The sequence below is a fragment of the Bos grunniens genome, chromosome 12 (assembly GCF_055505025.1).
Source record: "Bos grunniens cultivar Pamir isolate PY7600 chromosome 12, Bosgru_T2T1.0, whole genome shotgun sequence".
In the NCBI taxonomy this organism is placed as follows: Eukaryota; Metazoa; Chordata; class Mammalia; order Artiodactyla; family Bovidae; genus Bos; species Bos grunniens.
In genome coordinates, this window is record NC_141176.1 from 16947760 (window position 1) to 16967108 (window position 19349).

General features: G+C 40.1%; 1 protein-coding gene across 2 annotated transcripts in view; it reads left to right on the forward strand.

The window, feature by feature from the left end:
• The window catches only part of LRCH1 (leucine rich repeats and calponin homology domain containing 1), a 215336-nt gene that overhangs the window by 141896 nt on the left and 54091 nt on the right, over positions 1–19349 (forward strand). For both annotated transcript variants that reach the window (XM_086328954.1, XM_086328955.1), the window contains exons 4-9: positions 2179–2284; positions 7721–7857; positions 8656–8783; positions 10282–10345; positions 13552–13654; positions 16154–16281. In XM_086328954.1, the coding sequence (XP_086185080.1) occupies positions 2179–2284; positions 7721–7857; positions 8656–8783; positions 10282–10345; positions 13552–13654; positions 16154–16281 (666 nt within the window). The remainder of the gene's footprint in view (positions 1–2178; positions 2285–7720; positions 7858–8655; positions 8784–10281; positions 10346–13551; positions 13655–16153; positions 16282–19349) is intronic.

Genomic DNA, 19349 nt, shown 5'->3' on the forward strand with positions numbered 1-19349 from the left:
ATGCCATCAAACATCTAATGTCCTTAACCTATCACATGATAGCCCCCCACCTCTACCCCAAGTCAGACCGCTGAGTGGGCTGATTCCAGTGTGTGTGCCCAAACTTCATAGATCACAGCTTAAATGCCTTCAGTAGGAGTGATGTTATTCCTTTTCATCAAGTGATATCCATGTAACACCTTCATGACCATGACAGATTGGCAGGTCACCTGAGGATATTGAAAAGAGATGGGATCAGAGGACAGCGATCCACTGTGCTCTGTGCAGCCCTGCTCTTACACAGAGCCTGGGGGTTTCAGGGAACTGGTCAATGAGTTCCTCTCATATAAGTGATTATGAAACAAGGCTTTGTTCCTTCTAAAAGGAAGAGTGAAGGGGGAGTTTTTTATAGATTCAGCAGTGGTGTGGGATGTTTACAGACTTGATCTCACTGGGATCATTTGTAGTCCAAATATACCTATGGTTCTGTGACACCAAGCAAGACCTTCAAGAAATTTTGTGTGTGTATTGGGGCCTCCTGGGCTCCCAGCCAGAGACAGAATAAACTGCAGCATCATGGAGCATCAACATAAAGCGGTTTAAGACGTTTTATCCAATATTTACTGATCTTGTACTTTCTACCTGGCATTCTGCTTGGCACCAGGAGATCAAAGTGGCTAAGAAATAGTCTCTTCCATCTAGGAGCTCGCGGGCTTACAGGAGGAGGCAAACAATTGAGTGGTTTTGAGCTTGGTACTTTATCCTAAAGTTTCTAAGGAGCTGCTGCAGATGTTTGAGCTGGTGGAGGACACGGTGAAGTTCAGGCTGTAAATCTTCACTGTGTGAAGGATGGATCCAAGGAGGAGCTGGATGCTTGCAGACAACCAGGAGACCATTATAGTGTCTGGCTGAGAGATGCTGCTAGTCTGGACTAAGTGGGTGGCTGGGGTGAGGGAGGTGGAGGGCAGGGCAGAGCAGGGCAGAGCTGCCAGGGACAAGAGGAAGAGTGGGATTAGGGATGATAATATGATAGAAGATTAAAGATATCATGGCCACCATTTTGCATGTGTCGAGGTGGTTCTAATCAATGATTCAGTTTAGTTCAGTTGCTCAGTTGTATCTGACTCTTTGCGACCCCATGGACTGCAGCACACCAGGCTTCCCTGTCCATCACCAACTCCTGGAGCTTACTCAAACTCCTGTCCGTTGCATCGGTGATGCCATCCAACCATCTCATCCTCTGTTGTCCCCTTCTCCTCCCGCCTTCAATCTTTCCCAGCATCAGGGTCTTTTCCAATGAGTCAGTTCTTCGCATCAGGTGGCCAAAGGATTGGAGTTTCAGCTTTAGCACCAATGCTTCTAATGAATATTCAGGACTGATATCCTTTAGGATTGACTGGTTGGCTCTCCTTGCAGTCCAAGGGACTCTCAAGAGTCTTCTCCAACACCACAGTTCAAAAGCGTTAATTCTTCTGTGCTCAGCTTTCTTTATAGTCCAATTCTCACATCCATACATGATTATTGGAAAAACCATAGCTTTGACTAGATGGACCTTTGTTGATTACCAGTGGAGTATTATTTTTTCCAAGGCAGAGAAGACACAGTCTCCATCCTCCACAGTCTTGCTTGTAAATGTTTATAAACATGTTCCAGTCCAAAGTTTTCAGCCTTCTGATAAGAATTACATTTAAAATAAATAACATATCTAAACAATGCATTAATATACATAGTTATACACTGTAAATTGTGAGCCTCTGGTGAGGTAGGGTAGTGGCTGAACAGTGGGTTGGGAATTGGTTCTGAGTGTTTACTCTGCAAGCCTTGGACAATTGACAGAACTTTCCTGGGCCTCATTTTTCTGATCTGTGCATATTAGGCCAGTAATATTGTCCCATGGATTTGTTGTGAGAATTAAGTAAGACTGAAGCATGTAAATGCAGCAGCCCAAGAGTAGCTACAAAAGGCTACTAACATGCCTCTTTTCACCTTTTCTCTCCCCAGAGGATGTTTTTAATAAAAACATTGTACTGTCTTCTTTTTCTCTGTGATGAGCCTCACTTGGCCTCGGACCTGGAAACCAATATATAAATGTACCTGTACAGTTATCCTAATATTTAAATTCCTTAAGGAGATTTCCCCTGAAATGCTTGATTTCCCAGCGAAAGGCCTTTATTGTTTCTCTTTTTGTTTGCGATGCAGGACGTCAGCTGCAATGAGATCACAGCCCTGCCTCAGCAGATAGGGCAACTGAAATCCCTACGAGAACTGAATGTCAGAAGGAATTACCTTAAAGTTTTACCACAAGGTAAAAAAAAAAAAATAGAGGGGAAAAGGAATCAAACAGAAGCCTTTTATTGTTTTTTAATAACCTCTGTGAAGGTAAATCCAGTCATGTTTGTATGTACCTATTAATTATAATTTGAATTTCATGTGTAGATAACAGAGAAGTTACATTTACGTTGTAATTTTAGTCAAGGGTTTCAGTAACAAAATTATCCCCCCGTATAAAGCCGTGTGTGTGTGTGTGTGTGTGTGTGTGGTGGTAATTTGCTCAGATTCCCATAACAAAGTCCCAAGAACTGAGTGACTTAAACAATGGAAATGTATTTTCCTGCAGTTTGGAAGCTGTGAGTCTGAGATCGTAGTGTTGGTTGGTTTTGTCTCTTCAGAGGCCTCTCTCCTTGGCTTGCAGGGGGCCATCTTCTCCCTGTGTTTTCATGCCGACTTCCCTCTGTGTGTGTCCTAACCTCCTCTTCTTGTGAGGACACCCATCATATTGGGTTAGGACCCTTCTTACCTGATAACCCCATTAACTCACTTACCCCTTAAAGGCCCTGCCTGCCTCCAAATACAGTTACATTCTGAGGAACTTGGGATGGGGGTCACGGTTCCAACATAGGAGTTTGGGGGGCACAGAATCCAGCTACTATCAGGAGGCAGCATGAGTTGCTGTTGGTGTGGACGTGTGATGTCCTCAACTGTCCAGCCAACAGTTAGCTGCTGTGCTTGGTCCTGCAGGTCCAGGATTCACCTTGTGTCTCAGATCCGTGCTTCAGGCCAGGGTGTGCCTCTGCTGAAGTGAAATTTGGACCCCTAGCTCTGGTGGTTTTGAAGAATTTCTTGAAGCCTGGAGCAAGGATGTCTTGGATCCATGCTTCAGGCAAGGGTGTGCCCCCTGAAGTGAAATTTGGACCCTCAGCTCTGGTTGTTTTGATGAATTTCTTGAAACTTGGAACAAGGATGGCTCTAGAGACTCAGGTCCCCAAAGACACAGCACGAACTCAGAGCCCTGCAGATAGCACCGCCTAGGAGACAGACTCAGGCAAACGTTTCTCTGCGTCTCTGGGCTTCCATATTATGCCCTCTGATATGATGTTGTGTTGAAGTTCAAGTAAAAAGATACTCAATACAAAAAAATTGTCAGTCAACTTTACTTCAATATAATAAAAGTAAATAAAAAATTAAAGATATATATATTCAGAAGTGTTAGGCCATTAAGAACTTTGATAAGCAGGCTTGTAGGTGGTACTGGATCTGAATTTCACATTTGGGGACCCTCATTTGGACCTGAGTCAGGGATGAGTTGATGAACGATGTGATGTTGAATGGTTTCTCCAGAACGTATTCTAGTTTTCCAAGATGACACTGATTTCTGTCATTTTTCATATGAGCACACTAGCCATGCCCAATTGCAAATTTAGATTTGCAAATATACCTCAAAGCTAAAATGTTTATTTGGAAACAGCATTTGGTTAATCTGACCCTCACACAGCTATTTTAGAACTGCCTGATTTTTATTATTCTGTTCCTGTTTCATGATCTTTGGCTTGAAATGCTTCGTTATTCAAAGCAAGAAAATGGAGCTCATGAAAGAGAAAGAACTTTATAAAATGTCATCTGCTTTTAGTGTTATCTTCCATCTTCACCTTTCTCATCCTGACTAGTATTTTAAAGAAGGAACATTAGAAACTAAGCATAAAGATTTATTACTTTATTACCTGAGATGACTTGGCATAAAAACAGTGATTTTTCATTTTGTCATTATGCAGTTCTGCTTCTCAATGGATGAAATTGTTTCCTTGGTTTGAGCAAGTACAAAGGAAAAACTTATTATATAGACAGCAAATCTGTAAGCATATAACCTTTCATAGCATTAAGGAAAACTTTCATTTAAACTTAAGCTCTTATGTTAATTATTGAGAAATCATCACTAATTATTGAACTTTTTTTTTTAATTTAATCATTTAACAGTTTTCTGTAATAGAAACATGAGGGAAGAAAGTGCATCTGTAAAATCAAGAGATTTGTTTCTGACACTGTTCCTTGCTCTCTCTTAACTTAAAAACACTCCTTCTAAAAAGAACAGTTACAAATTCCTATGCTTTCCATAATTGTGTTTTCTCAGGTTCCATATTTTAATAAACACCAAGAGCTAAAGCTTTAGTTTACTGGAAAATCTTTTTTTTAAAAAATAATTTCCTGAATATCAAGTGTCTTTTTGCTTCACTCTGGAGAACTCTGTTAACAAAAGAGCATTGATAATGCTCTGAGGCAGTGAATTTAAAGACTTTTAGTATTTACTCACTCACTTTTCCTCTTTCGTATCCCTCCTCATATACTTTCAATCTGAGGAGGAGGGGAAACGTTTGTGGCCTTATTGCCCAGATCAGTTTTATGGTGTTTTTCCTAATGCAGCGGGGAGACTCTGACTTTGTACTTTCTGGGACCAGAACAGACAAGAGTGTTAAGGCAGTCATTCATTGCTTCTCTTTGCAGTGGACAGAGAGCAGTGGGATTCATTGTTCTTTGTTATTTCTTACCACCCCTTTTCCTATTCTTTTGACCTTTTCTGAGCAGAGTTACCATTTTCTCTTCCATTTCCTTGTGAAACTGTCGGGTTCTTGCATTCCTAAACTAAAATGGTAATTGTGTCCCCAACAGGCACTAAAAGGAATAGTCATTATAAAACCCATCTTTTACTTTAAGTTACCTTCTTTCCCCTTCTGCTGTATCTTCTCTCTGCTGCTGCTGCTGCTGCTGCTGGTACTAAGTCACTTCAGTCGTGTCTGACTCTGTGTGACCGGATAGACGGCAGCCCACCAGGCTCCCCTGTCCCTGTGGTTCTCCAGGCAAGAACACTGGAGTGGGTTGCCATTTCCTTCTCCTACTCTTGCTTAAAAGTCTTCATTTTAAGTGGCAATTTGTTGAAGAGCCAGAGTCCGGTTAAACTTCGTCCTGATTTGCCAAGCTAACTTGATGAGAGTCGAGTCAACCATTGGAGAGATGGATTCATATTACTGGAAGTTACAGCAAAAAGATATTCTTTTTATATATAGTCCCCCTAATTCTCAGCTCTGTTTTTAGAAACAAACTATGAAGTGGAAAGAGCTCTTCCTTTTAAGTTTCATGATTCCATGCAGTCCCAGGGCTCACCTCCTACCTACCTCCCACTGCTGTCCAAGCACTTCATCAAAGCAGCTGGGACAAGTGAGGCCTGGGGAAGGTCACTTATCCTGCTATTGATCAGAGAGATGGGTTTGAGCAGAGAATTCCTTGGGGGCAATTTAAAAAAATACACATCCAGCTTGAATTAGATTTCAAAAATTCTGATTAGAAAAGATATATGCACCCTAATGTTCACAGCAGTACTATGTACTATAGCCAAGACATGGAAGCAATCTAACTGTCCACCAACAGATGAATGGATAAAGAAGATGTGGTGCATATATATGATGGGATATTACTCAGCCACGAATAAGAATGAAATACTGTCGTTAGCAGCACCATGGATGAACCTAGAGATTAGAGAAGTCAGACAGAGAAGTACAAATACCTTATGATAATGCTTTTATATGTGGAATCTAAAAGAAGATACAAATGAATTTATTTACAGAACAGAAATAAACTCACAGACATAAAAAAAGAAACTTAGGGTTACCAGAAGATTAATTAGGAGTTTGGGACTAGCAGATACACACTGTTATATATAAAATAGATAAACAACAGAGCCCTGCTCTATAGCACAGGGAAGATATATTCAATATCTTGCAATAAACTATAAAGGAAAAGAGTCTGAAAAAAACAAATATATATAGTAGTTGTTTAGTCACTAAGTCGTTTCTGACTCTTTGTGAGCCCAGGGACTGCAGCATGTCAGGCTCTCCTGTCCTCCACCATCTCCCAGAGTTTGCTCAAATTCACGTCCATTGAGTCAGCGATGCTATCTAACCAGTCTCATCCTCTGCTGCCCCGTTCTCCTTTGCCTTCAATCTTTCCCAGCATCAGGGTCTCATACATACATACATATGTATGTATAACCGAATTGCTTTGCTGTACACCTGAAATACAGCGTTGTAAATCAACTATATTCCAATTAAAAAACATACACATCCTGGGTTTCTCTTACACAACTGCCTGCCTATCATGACCTGAGTTTGGGAGCTGATGAGCAATGACCCTGTTCACTGTCCCAGCATTTCAGTCTCATGACTCTTTTCTTTAATATAGAGCAGTTCACTAAGGTATGAAAGAGGGAATGTCCCTCCACACCCAGAGCAAGCTGACTTCAGAAAAGGGATGGGTTGCTAAGCTTCTGTTGGTGGAACATGAAGTAGTCTAGCTGAGTAATGTGAAAACCCTCAGGCAGTACAGGGGGAGTGGAGGGATAGTGTTCTTAGGAATACTTTCCCAAGGTCCTGCCTTTGGTTCCTCTTCTTCCTATAGTCCCTGACCTTCATCTGCTTGAGAACTCCTTGAGTATTTGAAAGCACTGCGTATCATCCCTTACCAGATTTCATAACAAACGTGGTGAGGCCCGTTCTGAAATGAACCCTCTGTCGCCTCTCGTACAGAGATCTTAGTGATTTGCCCCGTGTCACCCTACATGTCTGGCATTGCTCAGCCTCTTTGCTCTATGGAATATATTTGAGTTCGTTTCTTGCAGCTGCCAATGTCGGTTGGAATGCTTGAAATTACTGAGTGTTTGCTATGCCACTGGGTGGGGATTTTATGCTAAATATAATGTTCTGTCTTGTTTGTGGAGCTACAGAAGACCTCTTTTAAAGCAGTAGAATAAAGCCTAATCAAATCAGAATTACAGGGTCTGTTGCAAAATTCCAAATTTGATAGCATTTATTTTTTAAAGCGGTGTTAAACAATCATGAACATATTTTTAGTAACTTGTTCTGAGATTCTGCCAACCCACATACACAGAATACATAAGGATATGTTATAATTAGCGTGTTATTCGTAAGCTAGCAAGCTGTTTGAAAACAGTTGGAAGTTAAAACATAAGCATGTCTTGGTGTGGTGTGGCTTATGTGATTGTTTTGCTGGAAAAAAGGCCTTTTTAAACAATAGATGTTGTACATGTATAGCATTTGCAGCTCTTATCAGAACTAACAATAAATTAAAACTTTTGGGCTCCCAGTGAAAGCTTTCCTCTCTTCTTTAGTAAAATGTTATATTGAGCTGGCCAAAAAGTTTGTTTGGTTCCTGAGTATGTTGTTCAATAAAGTTCTTGATGAAAATGAAAAGCATGTTTTTTAGTTTTGCTTAAACCCAAACGGACTTTTTGGTCAATGCAGTATCAACATAATGTATATTCTTCATGCACAACTTGATTTTAATTATGCTAAATGATATATTTCCTGATAAGCAGAAACTTTTTTGAATGTTCAGCCACTTAATCTTGTTGCTTTCTGAGTTTTTTTCTTTTCTTTTTTTTTCCCTGTTCTTTTAGAACTAGTAGATCTTCCCTTGGTAAAGTTTGACTTTTCCTGCAATAAAGTGCTCGTGATTCCCATTTGTTTTAGAGAGATGAAACAGCTGCAAGTATTACTGCTTGAGAATAACCCTTTGCAGTCTCCTCCAGCACAGGTGAGGGGTCTCACAGCAAAGTTGTTGCTGCTGGGGGCAGTGGGGTATGCTATCAGTAGCATCTAAGCAACTCTCAGCAGAACCATTTTTTTTTTATATTCTGCAGAATTAATGTGTGAGACATGATCATAAACAGTCACAGTGTTTTAAAAACTGAAACCTCGGGTACATCTGACTACAATATGTCATCTTCTTGACATCAGATTGTTTACCAGCATTGACCTCGCTGTTCTGGTCACTGCAACTCCAGAATTATGATGTTTGATTATTTCACTTACTCAGTTGTATTGATCATTTGTGCGTGCGTTTGAAACTTTTTTCATGGAGTGTATGGTTTATGAAAGGAGTAATAGAGTCTTTAAAGTTAGCTGAAAAATGGAGTTTGACCATTTTAAAATACAACTGTCAGTTATTTAGAGACAAGATTCAAGCTCAAATATTAAACTATGTGACAATAAAATTAAATACATGCTTTCAGAATTGGAACATTTCTAGGTCAGTCATATGACATACATACGTTTTACACTATTTTTACATAAATATATTTCTGTTAAAATTTTGCAATTTAGTGCAAAGAAACAAGAAATTTCTTGAGCACAGTTTGCTATTCAGGTAGAATTTGAGGAGATGATTGCCTTAAAATCTTACCTGTTTTGGAGACATCAAGTTTGTTGATCACTGTTGACATATTACTTAAAGTGAAAATGCAAAAACTAAGACATACGGAGTGAGATGTCTGATGTTTCCATTTTGTTTTGTCTTTAAAAAAGGAGCTACTTATTATTAATTTTTCCTTAGATTTGCACCAAGGGCAAAGTGCATATATTCAAATATCTGAGCATCCAAGCATGCCAGATTAAGACAACAGACTCCCTTTATCTCCACACCATGGAAAGGCCACACTTACACCAGCAGGTGGAAGACGGGTGAGTATGACAACCCTCGACTGGAAGCCCCATTTAGAATTTGTTTAGCCCAACACACTCCCAGTAAAATACGTCAGATCTCAGCCACTTTTGGAATAAGAAAGGGAAAATTGATCATGTTGATAATATTTTGTCATCTTTCAATCTCATCTACCTTCTCCTAATCAATAATCAGTCCTTCTTAAGTGCTGCCTATGTGTGTGCGCACATGTATATACACATCTGTTTATGTATAGCCTTATAGATAGGATCTATAATATAAATGTATGTATATTTTACTTAGCAGTTCGAACAGATGTATCAAACTGAGACACGGTTTTCTAAGTTAATTTTTACTGTGCTACTGTAACATTGTTCAGAAATAGTGCAGGCTTTATTTTTTTAATTGTCTTTTAAAAATGCACTGTGCATGGTTTTTGCCATTTTCTGTTTAGAATGGGAACTTTAGAATCATTTCGTGTGTCCTTGACCGTTTTGTGGCATAAATTGGGCCTTGAATTTTCAGAGAACAGAATTCTCATACTGAACACACTTGTAGACATGCAGGTTGGTTTTGAGATGTATTCATTGCAGAAATATTTCCTGAACTTTTTACTAAAAAGTAAATACAGTGACTTAAGATCTCAGCCTACCTTAATGATACCTTTATACAATGCTTAAAAGAAGTATTATTTTATTGTTTTAAACATACTATCAAATTTATTTAGTCACTGGATAAAAGTTTACAGAATTATTGAAAGTTAGGACATTTCATAACATAAGAGGTAAGAGCAACTGACAGATTTTACTTTTTTATATGCTAGAATTAATAAAATAAGAAAATTTGTTATCTGATTAAAAAATGGGCCGCTCAGGTAGAATGTAAATCCATGAAACTCCGGACACAAGGAATTTATTTTACATTCTATTTAGACAGTACAGGGACTTCCCTTGTGGTCCAGAGGTAAGACTCTGCTCTTCCAATGCAGGAGTTGCTGGTTCAATCCCCAGTCAGGGAACTAAGATCTCATGTGTCGGTGGTCAGGCCAAAAATAAATTAACTAATTAATTTAATTTAAAAATTGTCCAACAGACCATTCAAGTATCTGATTTTCATTAGGGTCTTGTCTTGGTGGCGGTGGTTTAGTTGCTAAGTTGTGTCCAACTCTTGCAACCCCAGGGACTGTAGCCTGCCAGGCTCCTCTGTCCATGGGATTTTCCAGGCAAGAATACTGGAGTGGGTTGCCATTTCCTTCTCCAGGGGATCTTCCCGACACAGGAATCGAACCCGGGTTTCCTGCATTGCAGGCAGATTCTTTACCGACTAAGCTATGAGGGAAGCCCAAGTTGGGCCTTGTCTTAATATCCTTTAATATTCACCTGATTTGTTGCCTTTGGATAATAATAAAAATTTATATAGCAAAGTCATTATTTTGATATAAGTTGATATATGTTGTTTTGAACTTTGTCATTTTGATTCTTTTCTAAATGAATTCAATATTGATGGCGTATAACCCAGCAAGAAGGATTCTGATTCGGGCGTTGGGAGTGATAACGGAGACAAGCGATTATCTGCCACAGAGGTAAAGTTCGGGGTCAGATTCTTTTCCTTCTGTGCCTCTAGGTCTATCTACTTGCATTCACTGGACTCTTGGATAAAGGCAATTGCTTGAGAACATGTGATAAAGTTTGTGAAAGTTATTTGAAATTTTCCAAGTATTCTATAAATATTAACTGTTGTTAGTTTTTTCTGCATCTTTAATATCTTGTAAATGTCTCAAGAATATGAGTCCCTGTCTCCTTCCCCTCCTCCCACCCTCCTTACATTGTCCAGAATATTCTTGCATGCTTAATAAATATTACAAAATGACTAAGTGGTGTGCAAGTACCCAGGAAGTATTTTTATAAATATCAGTGTTTGTTTTTAAATGACAGAGTAACTTAGGAAAAAGCTGTTAATATGCCTGCATAAATGTTAAGCAATCAAATGTACATTGCATTTTCCCCACAGGAAATGCATTTTTGAGTAGCCATAATTTTTACAGCAATATTTGTTTTTCGGAAATTCTTAAATTGTGTTCTTTTCAGATAGTATTTGATAAAAGTTTGGTGATTTGTGACTTAAGGCCTCCCACACTAGAGTTTTGTAAAGTGGTTATAAATAACTCATTTAGAACATTTTATATATATATAGTTTGTTAGGTTCCCAAACCCTTTCACTAATAAATTACATGAGGTTTCTTGACCAGCAGACCTAAGAGGGACAGCTGGGATAGGGGTGGATGTATCATGATGCCTTCACACACACATGCACACACACACAAACACATCATGATGCCTTCCCTTTTTGAGGGAATTTACTGAGTTGGACTGAGCGACACATGCGTACACACTCACACACTGAGTTTTTGTGGTTATTTAATTATGAACCATTGTAATACTCTTTTAAGGGCTTCCCTGGTGGCCCAGTGATAAAGAATAGCCTGCCAGTGCAGGAGAAATGGGTTTGATTCCTGGGTCGGGAAGATCCCCTGGAGAAGGAAATGGCCACCCACTCCAGTATTCTTGCCTGGAGAATTCCATGGACAGAGGAGCCTGGTGGGCTACAGTCCATGAGGTCACAAAAGAGTCAAACACGATTTAGCGACTGATAATACTCTTTTAAGATGTGATTAGTACCTCAGTTACTCTAAGAAATCTGAATTTTTACTCTTTGTATATATAAAGCCAGGAAAATTGCCTTTTCCCTGTTTTCTTTAGGCATTTGAGATTTAATATGTAGCTAAGATATTTAAATTTATTTCCCACAAAATATTTCATAAGGCAATATATTAAAAATTAGTATGCCTTAATATTTTTCTAATATAGAATATTTCAAAAGGAAGAAGAGTTTATAGGCAGAAAAAGAAGGCTAATATCTATAAAATGAAATTACCCTTATGAACCTACATGTGAAATTACCCTTATGAACCTACATGAGTAGTTTACTGTGGTTCCGTGGGGGAAAAAATACTCAACACATTGCTTTGCAAGTTTTATTTAATTCAGCTCCCTTAGCTGTATTAAAACTCATAAGTCCCCTGAAATAGCCCATTGTTTCAGAAATTACTCACCCGAGCTTATTTTCTGTTAAATTAAAACAGACTCTGCTTTATCCTTTGTCTGTCTTCTAGGGATAATTAAGTTCATTAATAAAACATTAAACAAAGAACTTCATTATCCTTTTGTTCCCACTTAGTATAAGTAGGATGCTAATATTCTAAAAGGAGGCCAAGGGTTTATTTTCTCCTTTTTAACTAGATGCATATCTTGGAATTTTGCTAAGTTTTTAAAGGTGGGAGGAGGGTTAGAAGGAAGGACTGCAGAAAAGATTATGTTGAATAGAATAAAGTGTGCACATTTCTCATTAGCTTTTTGTCTTCCTGTTTATTGCACATGGTAGTCTCATTACCTGAGAACACCTCCAAGAAATGTGTGTTTTACACGGATAAAGGTTCTGAATTATTCTATGTAACTTTCTATTTTCACTTTATTTGGCGAATATGTTATCATCTGTGGTCAGTCAATCTTGCTCCCTACTTAATATCTCCTTGTGGGGTTCAGAATTCACACCTCATTCCCTCTTTGGCTGTTGCCATTGTCCGATTAATTTTAACATTTGTTACTCAGATAAGCAAGCAGAAAACAAATGTGAGGCCCAGTAAGGAGCTGGGTAAGGAATGAAATGCACATTTGTTTTCTGCCAGTTTCTGAACAGTCTGTGCGTGTGTCCAAAAGTAAGACGAACACGGTGTGGTACAAGTCACAGCCTCGGGAGTTTAGGAGCAAGCCACAGTCACCTGAAGTTGTGGGGGTTCCTGATCCCTGTGATTGGAAAAGCTTTTCACGAAATAGTGAAGCTAAAGTGGAGACATAGGAAAATACATGAGGCTTCATGTTTCACGTGTGACAGAATCATAGATTATTTGAACAAGCTTCATCAGTTAGTGTGGGAAACAAGAGCCCAAGGGAGAACCAAGTCTGATTACTAAATAGAAGCATTATTCTGAAAATTGCACAGAACCCATGTTCCTTTTAAGTACTATATTTAAACTATATTTAAAACAGCTTCCTCTACCTAAACAGGGAAATAAACTGAAGCTTGATGTTACGTGTAAGATGCACTGTGAATAAATGAGGTGTTTCAGGGGTTGGCTGCCTGCTCTCTGTATTTGGCCTCATGAAACCTTAATGTGCTTTTGGTAAATCAGTATTGTTGTCAGATCTCAGAGCACCGTTACCATGATGGCGATCGATTAGACTTAGGGCTAGCTTGGTAGTGGATTTCCAGTTATTTCTTTATTCTATCAGGTGTTATCCAGTCCTTCTCAGCGTCCTGACTCTTAGATTAGAAAATATCATTAGGTACCTGAAAAATTTTCAAATCAAAACGTACGTACAGAAAAGTATGTGTGTGTTAGCTTGATGAATTTTGAACAAGCGAGCACACTCATACAAACAGTTCCTAGTTAGAGAAAGAGAACTGTACCAGCCACCCAGGAAGACCTCCTCATGCACCCACCTCCAACCCAAGAGCAGCCGCTATCCAGACTTCAAACACCATAGATTAATTTTGCCGGTCTTTGAATTTATATTTTAGTGGCATTGTCCTTTGGTCTCTTTTAATCAGTACTACATTTGTGAGAATCACAGTACTTTTTTTTTTTTTTTTTTTGATCACAAAACATTCTCTTAATCTGCCTTGATAACACTTCTCCCTTGAATCAGACAGTGCCTCGTTTCTTTTCAGCCTTCTGATGAAGACGCCGTTAGTCTCAATGTGCCAATGTCAAACATCATGGAAGAAGAGCAAATGAAGGAGGACCCCTGCCATCGCCTTAGCCCAGTTCAAGGTCTCAGAAGGAAGGATGGGAAGAAAATGATTGTTTTGTTTTCACTAGCGTTCAGTTATTTGGCTGCACTTGTCTTAGTTGGGACCCTGGGGATCTCCCATCTTTGTTGTGGCATGTAGGATTTCGTTGTGGCATATAAACTCTTAGTTGTGGCATCAGGATCCATTTCCCCTACCAGGGATCGAACCCTGGACGCTGCATTGGGGACATGGAGTCCTAGCCACTGACCACCAGGGAAGTCTGGCGAAGTGCTTGTTTTTAAGTTCCAAATGCTGTGTTTAAAATATGTAGAAATATGGCAACAATAATACAGTAGTTACTGTTTATTGAGCATTTCATATGCAGCAGGCACTGGCTAATCTGTGAAGGTGATCTCATTTAAAATTCAAAACTCTGACATGGATACTCTAAGCACTCTATCTATAGCTGAGGAAGTTCGGTTCAGTTCAGTCGCTCAGTCGTGTCCGACTTTGCAACCCAGTGGACTGTAGCACACCAGGCTTCCCTGTCCTTCACCATCTCCTGGAGTTTACTCAAATTCATGTTTATCGAGTCATTGATGCCATCCATCCATCTCATCCTCTGTCATCCCCTTCTTCTCCTGCCCTCAATCTTTCCCAGCGTCAGGGTCTTTTCCAGTGAGTCAGCTCTTCGCATTAGGTGGCCAAAGTATTGGAGCTTCAGCTTCAGCATCAGTCCTTCTATTCAGGACTGATTTCCTTTAGGATTGACTGCTTTGATCTCCTTGTAGTCCAAGGGACTCTCAAGAGTCTTCTCAAACACCACAGTTCAAAAGCATCAATTCTTTGGCACTCAGCTTTCTTTATGGTCCACCTCTCACATCCATACATGACTACTGGAAAAAACATAACTTTGACTAGATGGACATTTGTCGGCAAAGTAATATCCCTGCTTTTTAATATGCTGTCTAGGTTTGTCATAGGTTTTCTTCCAAGGAGCAAGCATCTTTTAATTTCATGGCTTCAGTCACTATTTGCAGTGATTTTGGAGCCCAAGGAAAGAAAGTCTGTCACTGTTTTCATTGTTTTGCCATCTATTTGCCATGAAGTGATGGGACTGGATGCCATGATCTTAGTTTTTTGAATATTGCGTTTTAAGCCAGTTTTTTCACTCTCCTCTTTCACTTTCATCAAGAGGCTCTTTAGTTCCTCTTCACTTTCTGCCATAAGGGTGGTGTCATCTGCATATCTGAGGTTTTTGATGTTTCTCCCGGCAATCTTGATTCCAGCTTGTGCTTCATCCAGCCCAGCGTTTTGCATGATGTACTCTGCATATAAGTTCAATAAGCAGGGTGACAATATACAGCCTTGACGTACTCCTTTCCCAATTTGGAACCAGTCTGTTGTTCCATGTCCAGTTCTAACTGTTCCCTCTGTTCTAGAAGTGGCTGTTTTTTGCTGGCTAGAAGTCTTTGAGGTCTTCCCAGGTGGCACTAGTGGTAAAGAACTCACCTGCCAATGCAAGAGACGTAAGACATGGGTTCAGTCTCTGGGTGGGGAAGATCTCCTGGAGGAAGGCATGGCGACCCCTCCAGTATTCTTGCCTGGGGAATCCCATGGACAGAGGAGCCTGGTGGGCTAGGACTCGTTGGGGTCGCAAAGAGTCAGAAACGACTGAAGCAACTTAGCAGGCAGGCAGAAATCCTTGAAGGTGATGTGGTCCTCCTTGGTTCTTTCCAGCGTCCAGAGCAGCTGGAAGAGATCCACCTTTGCTCCTTGTTCCTGTCCTGCAGCATCTAGAGCCCAGTCCGGTTGGATGAGCTCTGACAGACAGCGCTTTCCCCTCCATATGGCCCTCATCATAGTCACTTTTCATGTTATGATTTTGGGTCCTTACTTTTGTCCTTTCCCACACTTTCTTACCATGTTCACTAGTTTTTCAAATTCCTAGAATGTTTAGCATTATACCTGCCGTTTATTTAGTAGTTGCTCAGTAACTGTTCACTGAATTTTGAATTTGAAATACTTACTTGTCACATGTTGCTGAGAGTGCAAAAAAGTCCACTTTTATGTTTTTGTCTTCTCTGTTCCTTAAAAAAAATTACAGCAGATTCTGTCATACGAAACTAAACCATAAAGAGGCTGTGACTTTTAAAAATGTTACTATTTGGAGGATAATTGTTTTATAGAGTTGTGTTAGATGCTGCTGCACAACGAAGTGAATCAGCTATTCGTGTACCTATATCCCCTCCCGCTTGGACCTTCCTCCCACCCCACCCATCCCACTGCTTTAGATCAAGAGGCCTTGATGATTAGATTTGGGGTTTTCTATTTCTTTTACTTTTATTCCCCTTCTTTCTCTTTTTTTCACCTTGTCCTCACATCCGATAGGGAAGATAAAACTTGGGTCACCATATGCCTCCAGAAGAGATCGGGGAGAAGATTGGGAAGCTAGATGATGTATTTTAGAGTCATCTGTGTTTTTGTTCATCTGTTTATTAAATCATGCTTTGTCTCTCTCTTTTTATTTTCCTAACAGGGGGATTTCATCAGGAATTTCAGCCAGCGCCTTCGCTTGTGAGTGACAGTGACAACTCAGGAGAAGACAGAGGCCAGTTTTCCCACGGAACAGATGTGCTCCATTCGGAATTTATAAACTACATGAAGGCAAGTTGAGGATCAACTGTTAATAATTTCTTAACTTACTGAGTTCTGTTTGGCGCCTTAGAGTTTAAGTTCAAGGTTTCCAACCCATCGCCTTCACTCTCGGCTTTTTGCCACCTTCCTCAGGCCTCTGTACCATCTTCTCAATGCCTCGTGTGTCTGTCTGCTGACATGAGGACCTGATCCCTGCCATCCATGCCTATCTGTGTTTATGTATGATTTTCTTTTGTATTCGGAAATTACTAAGCTTTCCAGCAGTCAGTGCATCAGGTAAATCAGGAAATTTATCAGAATTGCTGTGACCATCCAGTAAAAGCTAAAACGAAGTTTCACGTGCTTTTCAATGTATCCTAGGAAAATGCTTTTCTTGAGAGCGTATTTATAGTAAAAGGAGAAAAAATGAAGACTTTTAGAGGAATATGTTCCCTTTTTAGGAAGGTTTCTCTGAGGTCACTTATTCCTGAGCAGGGTTAGTGGCGCTGAGATGTTGAAAGGTTGGATGAAGTCACTAAATTGTCAGACGAACCTTCATCACAGGAGCGGCAACAATGAGGGGAAAACCAGCCCTTTACAAAGCTGGCGGTTAAGGTTCCACTTTGTGACAGGATTACGTGCCTTGGTTTGTTCCTGTCAGTGCTTTGGCCTTGGTCATGGCACCCAGGGATCACGAAGATAATCCTTTTGGTTTAGTTCAGATACCTTGTGGGTGGTGAGAGACGGTGGTCTCTGAGTTGCCGTGTTAAAGTCAGGCCTGGGGTCTTCAGGTGCTGGTCCTTATTTCCTGAGGATGGTGCTAGGATGGCTGCGCTCTATCTAAACGAATGTCTCCGAGCATCACCTTCGAGGGAACTGGGAGAAAAACAGCTGAACGGTACACTGTAGGAGACTTGGGTGTGCTCAAAGCAAACACAGTGATCCTGGCATATGACACACATTTGCAGAAAACCTAATTCGTTATTCTGTATATTTAATTCATCAGCTCTTATTTCAAATTCCCTCACCCGCACTGCCTCCTTCTGTCCTCCTCCTGCTCTGATGTGGCTTCAGTGGAGCCTCATCACTGCTTATTCGGATGACAGCAGGAGTCCCCCAACCCCTGCTGAGCATCCAGCATCCCACCCTGCCAGGCATTCTCCTAAAGTGAGAATCTCAGACCGTGACTCTCCAGCCGGTGGCTCTCACAGGACACTCCCACATTTGATGCCTGTCTGTTAATTCTGAGACAAGTCTGTCACAAAAATGTGGGAAAATGGGCTTTGGTCTTTCTTTTATAAACAGTTCAAGTTAAGGGTCTAATGGTGGAAGCCCTGAAAGAAAACAGTTAAAGTGATAATAAAATTAAAAAAGCAGGTTGTTTCAGAAAAGCAGGTTTCCTAGATTTAGAGGTTTCGGGAGGCACCGGCTCCATGGAAATGGCTTCTGTACAGAATGGGTCCTGTAGGCGGAGTCTAGGGGAACAAAGCTGAGTGTAGAAATCTACCCCAGATGTTTCCCGAGTAAACACTCCTGCAGGAGGCTTCTCTTGGCAGGTGGAGAACTCTAACAGTAAAACAAAACCTAAATCTACAGTGAAAAGTTGTACACCGAAATCAGGCCCGTTGTAAAGTGTGAGTGTGTTTGACTGCTATCCAGTGTACTGAATTACTCAGCCCTCGACCATCGAGAGCTCTGTGTTTTGTATAATCGTGTCTCCTCTCCTTCACTGAAGTAGCATCTTGTGCTTTTGTAACTACAGTTGATCCTCATTCACATAGTTCTGTTATATAAAGTCTCCTCAAACACTGAATTGTCTAATCCTGAACTGTTGCTCCCATAGGAAATACAGGATTAGGTTCCTACGAGCCTCTGGTCACATATTTGTTAGCTGGTTGGTATATAACCTGGTTTTATGTGTGTTCCTGCCTCAAGACACCTTATTTAATGTGGATTGTTGGTTTGTTAACATTGAACTTGCAGCCAAGAAAGACCCTGTAACTCATGCAGAAAAGGAAGCTTACCTAACACAGGTATTTTCTCCTTAGGGTACATCATAGCCTTCTCATGCTTAGGATAATAAGACAGCACTCTGGTACTACTCTAGGGGGCATTTTAAATGCAAAATCACCAAAGAAAAGCATCAAAATGTGAAAATGTGATACTAAGTAGACTCTGAAAAGGACTCTTTTTTACAGTCTGAAAGCTGAAACAAAAAAGCATGGGTGACCTCCCCTTGTTCAGCCTCAACTGCGGAAGTGTATGTTGGGGTTGGGGACTCTGGTTTTTCACCAGGCTCTGCATGTGTCTACAAAATCACCACAAGTATTGATTTTGGGGTGACAAATAGATTTCAGATAGTAGATAAATTCATAAATACCAAATCAGTGAATAATGTTTATTGACTGTATAGCCATCTAACTTAGCAAAGTACTGAAATAGATGTTTTATACATTTTTTGTTTTATATTGGCTACTTTTTATTGTGAAACTGAAACTTGGAAGGAAATACCCATGGCTCCTATAGTTGAAACCCAATAGGAAGGGACAAGAACATGTTTTCTTAGTTATTTCTGGTTGTGTATTTTCACCCATAAATTTCACTATCACTTGGATAGAGGTGCAGTAATTTATATATTGATTTTTATTATGCACAAAATGTGTAATCAATATAGAAAAAATCTAAGTGTTTTTCTTTTTTTTTTAAAAAAAAAGAGTCCAGTGTTTTTCAAGCCAGTGGTTGACATCAAGCAGTTAGATCCCTCCTTAGAATGAGACTTGTTCTCCATGACACATCTGGAGAGTTGGCTGGGCCTGAGTTAGTTAATAATGTGTCAGAACTTTGACACAGAAAACAAGCCTTTTGTCTGTTGTACCTTGCTTGCTAGGGGAATGTTCCCACTTTCAGGGATGGCTTCCGTTTTAGCTGTCAGCTGAGTTAAAGCAGTATTTCTCTGTGTTGGAGATCAAAGTGGAGAGCAGCGCATGGAAGTTCCAACAGGGGGAGAGGCCTTTCTAAAGATTCCCACCAGAGCGCTTCTTTGGGATCAGAGGAGAGGGGTGCATTTCAGTGAAATCTGGATGTTTTACACATGAAAA